At 36.7% G+C, this 13,223-nt stretch overlaps 1 protein-coding gene and 1 long non-coding RNA gene across 2 annotated transcripts; one reads left to right on the plus strand and one right to left on the minus strand.

Moving 5' to 3' along the window:
- The first annotated feature begins 7,375 nt into the window (after nt 1-7,375).
- On the plus strand, nt 7,376-9,919 carry LOC108031560 (uncharacterized). Its single transcript, XM_017105109.3, has 2 exons — nt 7,376-7,607; nt 7,667-9,919. The coding sequence occupies exon 2, from the start codon at nt 7,725-7,727 to the stop codon at nt 9,693-9,695; it is 1,971 nt and encodes a 656-aa protein (XP_016960598.3). The 5' UTR covers nt 7,376-7,607; nt 7,667-7,724; the 3' UTR covers nt 9,696-9,919.
- Nucleotides 9,920-10,316: 397 nt separating this feature from the next.
- LOC108031565 (uncharacterized) lies at nt 10,317-10,851 on the minus strand. The gene is made up of 2 exons (XR_001768579.2): nt 10,614-10,851; nt 10,317-10,545 (listed from the first exon to the last, which is right to left on the minus strand). It is a non-coding gene; the product is annotated as an uncharacterized LOC108031565 (long non-coding RNA).
- Nucleotides 10,852-13,223: the final 2,372 nt, after the last annotated feature.

Raw genomic sequence — 13,223 nt, forward strand, 5'->3', positions numbered from 1 at the left:
TCAATAAATTGGTTTAGGGCGAGTGCGGCAGCCGTCTTAGTCAATTTTGTGCTGGCTCCCGCAATTCTTTCGATGGGAGAGGGAGCCTTTTTGGGATTTTACCTTTTTAAGCGTGGGAGATCTTATCGAAATCTTTGTAATTTTTTGTGATAGAACAGGAGATAGTTTGCCAGCAAGAAAGAAATTACCCAAGGTGATACGACTATGAATAAACTGGGTTGATTTTATTTTATTTATATTTTTTTTCATTCGTTTTTAAAAATAATTTCAGAAAAATACCTTAACATACCGAAAACATACCGAATCAGTTTTCTGGAGTTGAGAAGTATTTTTTTGTCGTTGTTTGGTGTCACGGTATTTAATGTTCGGGCAATATATAAATAATGTGATGTTCACATTCACAAAAAGGGAATGTGAACATGCCAATTAAATTTGGGTTTGTATTTGACTGAATTACTATTGGTATTTAATTTTGGTCGTAAGGAATTGTTAGGAAAAAAAATATCACAATATTAAATGGTCGGGCAACAACTAAATAATGCTACGTTCACATGTGTGCTGAAATACACGGGAAGAAGTGCATGAGAGTTTAAATGTATGTATGTGCGTTAGAGCAGCTCGCACATAAAATATTTTGTACACTTTAAAATTTTTACGGAATTTTGAAGTTTACTTATGTATGTAGCGTGTTTGAGAGCAGCTTCTGGTTGATGCCACGGTGTTGTGGTTGTTGGTTGCAAGGGGCAAGTTGCAAGCTGAAAGGGAGAAACACTCGGCGATCGATTTCTCGTGGTAGATTACAATGTGTATTAGTCTAGTGTGATCTAGTTGAGCGCTGCGCTTCAGAGCTCAGTGGCAGTGTTGCCAGTTTAGCCTATTTCAGGCTAGATCTAGCCTATTTTTAAATGATCTAGCCTATAGCCATAAATCTAGCCTATTTTTAAAAATAATTTAGCATATTTTTTTAATGTATTTGTGACCAACGAAAAATTTCATTTTTGGTGTTCAATGTTTTGCTGGTTCTTTTTTGCCGATTGTTACGTGAACTTTATTCAAATGATCGTGTTTTCTGATCGATAGATTTTTTAGATGGTGCGATATGTTGCCGCATTATGTTATGTGATCTCTAATAATTAATTGTGAAATAAAATTGAATCGAAGCGTAGGTGCCAAAATGGCGAAAGTCATTTACAAACAATTATTTCGCAATGCTTGGTTGAAAAACAGTGAGTTTAAAGACTGGCTCCGGAAAATGCCAGCTGATCCAGGTTTGTTCTTAAATTGTGTCAAACTTATTTATATTTTAATAATAATATATTTCAATGTTACAGATATGGGTTACGAAGGCACAATGAATGCTGTCATACCTAATCGTTGCCACAAATTAAAAAAAGGCAAATATTTGAATGACGGGGAGAACGACGATATTTTTCTGAATTTTAGCCTATTCTAGCCTATTTTTACCCAAAATCTAGCCTATTTGCGAGCTCATTACCTGGTAACACTGCTCAGTGGAGACAAATTCAGAGAGCGCAAAAGTGCTCTGGAAGCGCAAGCATCAGGAGGTTGGGAGAGCGGGCAATTCTAGAGAGGGGAGCAGTGTTGCAAATCTGAGATTTCACAATTTTCTTGAACTCTGTATTTTTCTTTTTTTTTAATTTGCCGCTCATATTTTTCGGGAATATTTCTTAAATTAATTTTAAAATAAGCTAGATTTGAGGCTATAAGCTATTTGCAAATTTTATAAGCTGTATCATTTTCAAATATGCTAGATCTAAGCTGAAATAAGCTAAAATGGCAACACTGGAGGGGAGAGCGGACCAATTTTAAGTTTTTCACCTCATATAAGAAAACGAAGAAGTCAAATTTTTCAACATTTTTTTCATGGAATCGTTTGTCTACCCATTAAAATTGTGAAAAAGGCCAAAGTTTAGAAAATATAAAAATTTAAAAATTTTTACCACATTTCAGAAGCCAAAAAATGACAATTTTCAAAATTTTTGCATGGAATTATTTGTCTACCGCTAGTTATCGTTTGGCCACCGCTAGTTATCGTTTGTCCACCGTTTAGAATTATGAAAAATTCCAAACTTTAAAAACTATTCCAATTTAAAAATTTTCACCGCATTTCAGAAAACAAAACATTACAATTTTCAAAATTTTTTGAATGGAATCGTTTGTTTACAGCTAGTTATCGTTTGTCAACTCTTTAGAATTTTGAAAAATTCTATTCTTCAGTAAATATGGCAATTGTTAAAATGAAATCGATTGAAATGTAATTTTACTGTTAGCACAATATTAAAAATTTATAATATTTTATTGCCCCCATGCTACAAATAGTAGTCGTGGTAGTAGCATAATTTGTTGTTTATATATAATTTAAAATTTGTTTTGAATCATAAATGTGATCAGTGTTGTGACTATTCACAACGAATTTAAGTGAAGTGGCGTAGCACGAAGTTCAAAGATATTTACTATTGTGTTTTACTTTTTCGATTTTGTTTAGAGTCTTTTTAAGACTTGCAATTTTTTTAAGTTTGATTTAAAATTCAAAAATAGTTTTTTTTTACTTTACAGGTGCTTGTTTGTTTAATGTTCTTAGAAAAAAATTGTGATACTTGACATTAAATTTAAAGCATAAAGTTCATTTTTTCCAAGCCTTTGTTTTTTATTAAATAAGAATTATCTGAGCATCTTTTTGTATTGTGATTAAAGAACTTAAGAAATTTCTTTGTGAAGTTTTTTAAAAGTAATTTTCAATACACATTTCACAACTTTTAGAAATTAACTCTGTGTCCATAAAAAGGAATTTACCGTACTACTACTGCGAAAACTGCAAATATACTCCTTAAATTTATTTATTCTTCAAAGACCTATTCTTGTATTTTTAATTTAGCTTTTGGTTTATTTTATTATACCCATAAAAATAAAACTAAAAAAAATTAAAAATAAAATTTTTTAAAGAATTATTTAATATAATTTTGACATTGAACATTGTAAGAATATTATCCTCCCTTTTTATTTCAACAATAAAAGTTTTTTATTTATAAGCTCGTTAATATATAATATTCTTTTCGAAACGAGGGATATTAAAATAAAGCTTAATCATTAAATTAACGTTTTTAGTGCAAAGTGCAATCAGTGTTGGACAGTGTAGAACCAACCAAATCCTCTGTTAACACTTCCTTAGTGGATGCACTTTGCAGTGTGAACATATTTACGGAAAGCGGAGCTCTGAAGCCAAGGACTGGCGATGTTTGGATATAAGCCAGCAGTCATTTGCAAGGAACAGCGCTAGAACCATACAATTCATAAGCCCGAGTTAATAGATACGATATTCTGACTGCTGTAAGACAACGATGTGGCATATCGGATGCAAATAACACTGCCATAACACCACTTTAAATACCACGGCTCCTGAAGACGATCCAGAGTTCCAAATAATCGAGCCATAGAAAAACGGACCTTTAACCACACTTTATTTGAACCTGCAGTGGGAAGAAGAGACATGGTAATCAATTGTCCCTAAAGTGGGTCAGAAGAAGGATTTGCGTTTAAGGAACTATCACTATGGATATCACAGTGCATTTAATTTTAAAAATGACAAAATTTAGGGCAAAGTGGACAATACGTGGCTTAAAATTGAATCTTTTTGCAATGAGTGCAGTTCAATATTAAAAGGACATTGCTTTGTGGAATCCGACAAGCACTGCGGCATCTCAATATCCGTTTCAGTACCAGACACCAAAGGAATTCCACACCATAAGAAACGGCGGTGCACGGGATCCAGTCGTATTGAAATCGGAGAAGAATTTATTTAAAGAAAAGTGGCATTTGGAAAAAGGAAGCTACTAAGGAAATGAAAGATGAGGACCCAGAGCCCAGCTACTTACCGAATCTGCCAACTCTTCGAAAACTTCGTAAAGAGGCAACCAACCGGCACCTAGGGATCACAATGAATCGTGATCCAATTTCAAGTTTATACCTCAAAAAGTATGAGGTTGAATTGGCTGGATGCATCCTTGACATTGGGTTAGACGAATTTTTCTGTATTTACTGCAAAGGAGCCCAAATGAAAACATATAAGTTTGAGCTTTAACGAATGCCGCCTTCCACTCGCTTTCATCGGACGAACAGATGGAACTGCCGCGATGCTTTATTCGGCTTGACATCGCTCACCTGATAAAAATGATTGCCGAATGTAAAGGATTTTTATATAAGATGTATTGGAGTAGCGACGGAAGCGTCCAAATACAAATCTGCAAACGGCCGGCCAAACCCATATTATATGCGAATTGTTGCCATATTTATTGAGATTGTGCCGATATTTTGTTTTATGGACTAACGTGATGAAATAAAAATTTAACTCAACATACGATGTCGGCTCCTCAGCTCTGGATGGTGCTTATGAGTATTATTTATCCAGTGCGTGCGGATAAATTTGTGAAGCAACTATTCGTTGCGTCGAAGTGCAAATTGGAACGCGCGAAAATTGAAACGAAAATTAATTAAAGTTCCCAAATTCATGAAAGAGAATCATATTAAAAAAAGCGGTGAAGATAAAAAAATTGTAATGGAGCATATGTCCGATGAAAGCGACGTGGAATATCTTTAAAAGGAAGAAAACTGGAAGGTGAAGAACAACACAAAAAATAATATGGGTTATAATATCAGAGAAGATGATGAAAATGAATCTCCGCCAATCGCTATGGAAACAGACAAAAATGAAGTTAAGGACTTACCAGAAGAAAGGAAAAAAAGGACTAGAGGAAAATACCCTATGGAATTCACTTATGTCGAATTAATATATAATCGACCTCATCGAAGGAAAAGGGATGAAATATTGCATAATGGCGGCGCAATGGGACCTATCTGGATTGGAACACAGTTTATTCAATTTAAAAACACTTGCTCATTTTATTCTCTTGGAGAAAACAGACCCCTGAATAAGATCAAGGTCCCTATGTCATCATAGACAGAATTTGTTACCCAATTTTCATTCGGTTCATCAGGATCAGCAACATATCTTCAGTTGCCCCAGGAAATATTAATACAGAATAGAAAATACATTCTGAGTGGGGCCATTGAATACGTCCAGGCGCCAGGTACGGAAATAGGACATTACATTTCATATTTCCGCAGAGTAACCGCAGAGTTCACGGCGATATGTGCAGATAATGGCAAAAATTCACAGCACATAAAACAAAAATGATTTTTCATATAGTTATATATACTCAGACCGGATAAGTATGAATATTGTTTTGTTAAAATAAGAATGATTTATTTATTTGACAACAGCTGTATTACTTAACACTTATTTGAATAAAGTATAGTTTAAAGTAAATAAAAAAGTATAGTTTAAATAAGTTTATTTTTAAGGGGTGGGTAAAGCCAATTTAATTTTTTAAAGAGATGGGCAAATCTATTTATGTAAAATATTTTTTTAACTAATAATTAATAAACAAATGCATTATCCATAAAAGCATTTTTTCTAAATTTTTTATTTTTTTAATCTTAACGATAACTCGATGTGGACAAACAATTCCATGCAAAAATGTTGTAAATTGTGATTTTTTGGTGAACATTTTCGGTGTGATTGTGGTGAAAATTTTTAAATTTTTGAGATTTTCAAAAGTTTTAAGGGTGGACAAACAATTGCATGTAAAAAATTAAAAAAAAATCATCTTTTTGATTTTCGAAAATTTTTCAAATTTGATATTTTTGAAACCGGACGTGGGCAAAAAACTAAAAGGTTGAAGACTGATGATACGCCTTAGTTATTTCAGCTATTTACATAAGACTCTAAGCCCTTTATTTTATTTAGTACGTGCAAAAGTTTATTGGGTGCTTGGATTATACTCTAATATTGTCTTTCGACTTCATTTAAACATTAGTTTTAATGATGTTTCCTCATACAAGGTTGGTTTAGTGCATTGATGTAAGTAAGCAACATAATGGATTTTGGTTGGAAAAGATTTCTGTCACGCACCCGAGCTCCAAAATTTTGTTTGCCATTGGAGTTTTTCTCACATTTGAATTTGGAGATGGTCCTGGCTTCTTTTTACCATCTTGTTAGGATAGTCATTGTTTTGTGCTAGAATTTGAGTCCTATTTGTATTATTAGGCTTGTCGGTAGAAGGAAGCATTTTCGACCCTATAAAGAATATATATTCTAGATCAGAGTCGATTTTATCTTGACCGTCTGTCTGTCTGTAAAAGCTACAAAGTGGCATGCATAATCCTGACGTTCTGTGACAGCGCAAGTTTATTTCAGCAGGGTACTTTGCCCACTCTAACGCCCACCTGCCCACTCTAAAACCTGTCTTTTGAAGATTTGGAAAACTGTTATTATAATTGTAGATATCTTTCTTCTTGCCAAAAATATTTGTGGATATCTGTCTTCGGACTGTCAATTAACAAGATGTCATCAAAAATATAGAAATCGCCGCCATTGGGGTCGTTTTCGTATGCAATTTTTAAATTTTTCTCTCTTTCGCTTTCTTGGCTGAGTAATACCCGTTACTCGTAGAGTAAAAGGGTATACTAGATTCGTCAGAAATTATGTAACACCAAAAAGTATAATAATACCTTTAAAACTGAGAGATTACTTTGCGTAGAAACGGCGGACAGACGGACGGAAAGACGGACATGGCTAGATCGACTCGTCTAGTGTTGCTGATCATAAATATATATACTTTATGGAGTCGGAAACGTCTCCTTCACTGCGTTGCAAACTTCTGACTTCTCATAATATCCTCAGCAAGGGTATAAAAATATCATACCGGTATTAAATATTTGTTTGAAATATGCGACCTTTGCAATATCAATCAATAAAAATACTATACGAGAATTAATTGATTATCGCTTTTGTGCGAATAAGAGTAAAGTTCTGTTTTTTGGACCACCCTAATTGTATAAATAAATAATTGTTCATCAGACATCCCAGGTCACTTCAGTGTTATTATAACCTTGCAGAGGGTATGTTAGATTCAGTATGAAGTTTGCAACGCAGTGAAGGAGACGTTTCCGACCCATAAAGTATATATATTCTTGATAAGCATCACTAGACGAGTCGATCTACCCATGTCCGTCTGTCCATCTGTACACTTTCAAAGTGTTGTGTGTTATGTGTCCTCACACTCTGGGAAAGTGCTGATTTTCAAAAACTATTAGAAACCTTATGCGTTGTTTGAACTGTAATTATACGTAGTATACATTTTTATTATCCATTAAAATGTATACTCTGGACTTTTAAAATCGTGTGTCGTTAGCTGTAACATATGCAAAATATTTGCATAATATTTAAACTATTACTACAATAAATATCAGTAACGTCATATTTAAAGAATCCTTATGAAAATGCTGCATTTGTAAACGAAGAAATATAAAAATATAAATATAAACGACTTTTTTCAAACAAGAAGGGAAACTAATAAAAAAATTATTTAAAGTACGATATAAAGGAGCCAAAGTGTATTAAATGGAAAGTTTTTGTTCATTGATACGATTTTCAAGTGAAAAAAACTCGAGTAACCAGAGTAAAATGAGAAGTCATAAATCAAAAAAGAGAAAAAATTGCCAAAGATTGCTTCGGAGAACTAAGTTTTGTAAGTTTATGACGTCGGTTTGATACACCTGTAGCTCTAATGGTTTCCCTTCCTAACAGACAGTTCATGACTATAAAAGCGTCACCCATCTTCAATCGGCAGTAAGAGAAAAAGAACATGGGTAATCATCCACAGACCGGGAAACTGCTGTTTCTGTCATGTCTGGCTACCGCGTTATTAGTACCTTTAGGAACTCTTGCAGTTGGTCACAAAGACATCCCACTTTCTGTTGGGTTGGTACATCGCAGCAAGCGAACCATGACTACGATATGCGTCGAGATTACGCCAAGTAGTTCGCAGGATGAGCCCTATTATATGTGCCGGGATCCTAACTTCGGTGGCGAGAATGTACAGCAAAATTGTGTGGAGGTCAGAAACCAAGGCGCCCAGGGAGAGCCGTTTTATATGTGCCGAGAAGTGGAATCCACAACTCTCGGTGCTAGGAAGCGTTCCCACCCAGGATTTTCGACACCTTTAAATTTTCATGACGGAATAAAACATGATTCCGGTCACAACTTTCCGTTCTTTCCCGCATTTGATGGCTGGTCAACTACCAATAAGCACGACCATCCGGCGCGCTCAACGACATATCAGGATAAGCCCCACCATCATCCTCTTTCTCAACAGCAACAGCCCCACGCCCATTACAGGTTCTACGGAACCCACTTGGTTGCCCCTTCGTCTGCACCTTCAGTGACGTCGTATGGTTTCCCAAAATTTTCTCAACCAATCGTGGACAGTCCGCCAACCAATTCTCCAGGAAGCTTACCTGGACCGGGCGCAGCGGCCACGACCCCTTCGCATGATACTGAAGAACCTGTGCAGATTTCGAATGTCAGAAACAAGGAAAGAATAGTCGGGCACAATCAGCGTCGGTTTAATTTTGAAAATGATATTCTGGCCGTGACGGATGAGGTGTTTCAGCGAGACAAGCTCAACCAAGAACTCGGCAGACCAAGAAAGCAAGCCTATCCTGAGGATCAGTTAATGCGGGTGTCCCTGTCAGATACGGAGAAACCCGAAAATGATCCGGTTATGAAAGCTTTTTATAGCAGTTTGGCAGGTGCGGAAGTCGTGGCACAAGCTGGTAACAAACCGGCTTATGTACCAATAGAACCGACGGGTGAAATGGCATCCAGATACAGTCCATACGAAATCCAATACCTAGGAGCCTCTGCTTCACCATCGCTGTCACCACCTCCTTCAACATACTCTGAAGCTGAACTCTCAAATGCCCCCAACCAATACTGCAGTGGACATAGTACCTCAGTTCCCACTTTTCATTGCCTAACTCAGCCGGATAAACGGGTAAGCCTCAGAAGCTCTTGTCCAAGTTTCCAGCCAGTTATTATAACCATGCCTTGCTACGGCCAACGGCAGCCAGCGCCATATATCGATCTGCCGAGAACCCAACCTGAAATAGCAAGAAGTCAATCCATGGTCATTCCCTTTGGTGTTGATCAGGGTCCTATAATAAGTCCATTCGAATTGGGCTTTGGGTCGGGTAGCCAGTTTGGAAGTCCTTTTGGCATGAAACCTCAAATAGGAGCCCAGGAATATGACATGGAACACCAGGTGGGTGCCCCCTTCGGCATGGGAATGCGATTCGGCATGGGTTGGAACCCCTTTGGCCCATTTGGAACGCTTAACCCCTTTAACCACTTCAACAGAATCCTAGGAGGGCCGACTGCCAGCGTTTTAGCACCCAAACACATTCAGCGGGTGTTCAATATTAATCATGACGATAAAGTTAGATTGACCACAGAAACAGCACCGCACTCAGAAGCACCAACCGCAATATCAGTAAAACTGCACTTTTCTAGTAGCACTCCGACGCCTTTCACACCAGAACACCCTAACCCCATTTTGGGCACTCACCATGACAGTTTCGAGGATGAAGACCTTCATGAAGATTACAAGGCGGAGACCACACCCCTCCCGGTATTGGAGGCAAACGATTCCACCCCTGAAATTCCGGGCATCGTAAGCAAGGCTGCGGATCTTCTTAAGCCCAAACAACGCAAGCGGCACAATTCTCGCTCTATTGGACGCATCTCCCAAAAACAAAGATACCTTCAGCAGTTGTAGCAGCTTTACATGTAAATGGTTCCCTAACAATGAATAAAGTGGTATTTCTATTTCCAAAGAAGAATGGTAGGATCAGAATCTAAACCAAAACACAATTTTTTGCGTTTTCAAAAGAAAATCGAAAGAACGATTTGATAGCTTAAGCAGTAGCTCGGCTAATAGTTTATGTTGGTTATGTTTCTGAGCATATAAAGTATTTATATTCTTGATCAGGATTACAAACGAAGTCCTGTCGAACTGAAAACTGAATCAACCCATCAAATTCATGATTTGACGTATCAAATAATTTTGTTTGTAATTCGAAAGTAATGAATTATTTGCCTTTCCTTTTAATAATTAAATGCTAATGAATGGGATCACTTTTTTTAATTGTAATGAAATTACCAATTCATTGCAAAGGTATTCATTAGAAAAAACTTTGTTAAATAGTTACTCTTTGTAATTTGTTGACGTAAGGCCAAATTCTGGTAAAGGCGGTTCAGCTTTTAAATGATGATGCGGTACAGGAACTCTTAAGGGATGACGGCAAGGGCAATGATATTTTGGACATGTTAGATATCATTTATCAATGTGTGCGATGTGCTGCGCATACATTACGTGAATAAACACAACCAAGATAAAAACTCTAAAATGCGTCCACTTTAATTTGAAAGATAATTGTTTGTTAGCTTGCTGTTAAATATTTGAGCCAGAGAGAACCGAATGGGTTTAGCTAGTTTCGGTGTGTACTTTCCATAAGTGAAGTTAAAAATTAAATTTGTCATGTTTCGCAGTGTTTGTTTGGTCTTTTTATTAAACTTGTATTAATTCGATGTTCATAGCCGTCATCTAGAGATTGAATTGGCGGATTCTGAAAAGGTCGCAAATCACCAAGAGTTATATAATAAGAACCCGTGACCATCATTGTATAACTAATACCTCATTTGAGCGCTTATCACATGTACCTTTAGCCAAATCTTCGGTAATCGGAGAGCCCTAACCAATCTTGTCGTCGGAGCCACACTTCTCGTCTTCGGAGTACGCATAGAAGGGAGCTCCGAATTTCAATCTTGTATTAGGAGTGCCGTCGATGCACCCATACCTTCACCTCGTCGGCTAGAACTGCAAAATGGTGTTAGGATGGTGCCTCAGCATCGTAGAAGCTGCGAACCTCCATCTCGGCGAATATGCACCCGCAAAGCGGTGCGATAACATCTTCGTCTATCGTCGCTAAAGCATCCGTATCATCTCCAACTCGTCGCGGAACGCCCGTACAGCGATCCGAATTTCACAACGTCGATGGGAATGTTGCCTTCGTAAACACATGCAAACTTTATTACAATCAGTTGTACACACATATATCATAATTTGCCTTGGCATTCAGTTTGTCTTACTTAAGCAGCATTGACTCATTCTTCGCGCGCTCTTTGGTTGTATCGGACTTTTCACCTTTCTTGACCTTTCTCGGACTTTTCTTCTTTGGCATATCGCAAATGGCCTAGCAGTTTCCTTTAGTACGTAGTGTACGGTAGAACAGAAATTCTATTTCTACCAGCAGCATTGCATTGGCATTAACTTTACAAAAATAATCTTAAAATGGAAGTTGTTGTTTGCAATGGATGGAAGTCGAAAAAGCTGAGCTGAATAAAAATCATATAATTAGAATTGAGGTCACAGTTCGTAGTCAGGAAACTCCCCCTAATGCGGTCGAAATGGAATGTCGTTTAGGTATTGTAAATAGATGCATTGAAAAGGCGATAGAGTTGGAACAATAATTAGAGGCAATTAACATTGGATTGACATGTAGACAGTAGTTAAGAGAATTATGCACATATATCAAGTTCTAAAGTATTATTAATGTGTATATTTTGCAAATAATAAGAGTCTAAAATCTTAAAAAAGCCACAGTATAGTACTTCCACATTTCAAACTTTAAAAATTCAAGAATTTTATAGGTTTCAATAGTTTGGTTCACAACGACTAGTCGCTAACCATTATTCATTTGATATTTCCTTTGAAAAAGGATGCGTTAGGAACAGGAAAGTTAACCAGATTTCAGAAGAAAATTATGCAAAGGCGCTCTTATTAGAGTTCAGATTAACACGTGAATAATATACTTTAACTGTATCTAGTTTGTTTGAAATCATATCTTTCATCGACACCTTAACAGCTTTTTACGAATCTCTAATTCTCTAATCTAGATCCCAAAAAGCAGTTGCGATGGCAAAACAACTTAGCTTACCATTCCGTTATGGTAAAATTTCTCAGAAGCACTTAGCGACTGAGGAATTCACGACATGCAGAAGAGCTCCCAATCATGGGAAAATGGGTAACAAGGCTAAATAGCAAGCAAAGCGGAAGTTTCCCGACCTGACAAAGAACGCAAATCTTAATGTTGCTTCCTAGAATTCTGCTAGACTTAGAGTCTCAGGCTTATTACGGAGAAGTTGATAAACAATTTGCAAATAAAACGATAAAGCCGCTCGCAAAATGTTCTGGCATTGGGAATTCCGCGTGCTCAGGCTGTAAAATTCCGCCTGCATGGTCTATCTAGTAGCTACGGAAGACACAACTTTGCATCATTCGGTAATAAAGTTTTGGGAATGTCTCTACGCAAAATTTAATTTGTTCACATTTTGCGGTTTTTCGTTTTAAAAACCCATCAAATATTTCATTACATACTAAGTTTATAATTACTTAGCTTTCGGTCATATAAAGGCATCAGATAATATTTTTTATGTTCGCTTGGTATGGCCAACTAGAATGCTTTGTTTCTATGCCACGTTGCTAAAATTACGTGCGTGCTCGTGGAGTAGTAGGGAATATACAACTTCCCGAAGCCACTGGATTTAGTTAAAACATTTCCTAGCCGTTATATGTCTAAATTTTGCGTTTTTAAAGCTCTTTAAAGTTTTCAATACCATTTATCATTATTCTCATCTTCCTCAATATAGTACATAGTTATACAGAGCTTAATGTAGTATTTAATAGAATCTAGTATTTTTAGTATATGGGTTCTTGTAGTATGAATGTTGCTTGCCGACATAATGGGGGTAAACTATTAGCGATGTCACCTGTACGTGCTCGCAGCTTTTTCAGGCATCGTAACGAACATAAATTTGAGAAATGACCAAAGATCTCTACTATCACTCTCCAATAAATTAATAAAAAAAAAACCTTTAACGAGATGAAAATCTAGTGACTATTGCACCTCTAACAAAAAATTTTTTGATATCAATTTTTGTGGCGAAAATGTATAATACGATCTATTACGATATAAGCGTTTCGGCATTCCTCTTAAAATTTTGTTCTAGTATGAAAACCGTGCCAGCCACAGTTAGCCTGGTTTGTGGGCGTTGGACTGGGTGTGACGAACTATTTTTAGGTCAACCGATAAGTATTGATGAGACTTTATTGATATTGTGGGCGTTAAGGTGAGCGTGGCACCCTGCTGAACTTGCGTTGCCTAGGAAGATCAGGAAACTGCATGCCAAGTCCGACTCCTCTAGCTCTTATAGAGATTTCAGCGTTCATACTGACAGATGGACA

The sequence above is a fragment of the Drosophila biarmipes genome, chromosome 2L (assembly GCF_025231255.1).
Source record: "Drosophila biarmipes strain raj3 chromosome 2L, RU_DBia_V1.1, whole genome shotgun sequence".
Lineage (NCBI taxonomy): Eukaryota > Metazoa > Arthropoda > Insecta > Diptera > Drosophilidae > Drosophila > Drosophila biarmipes.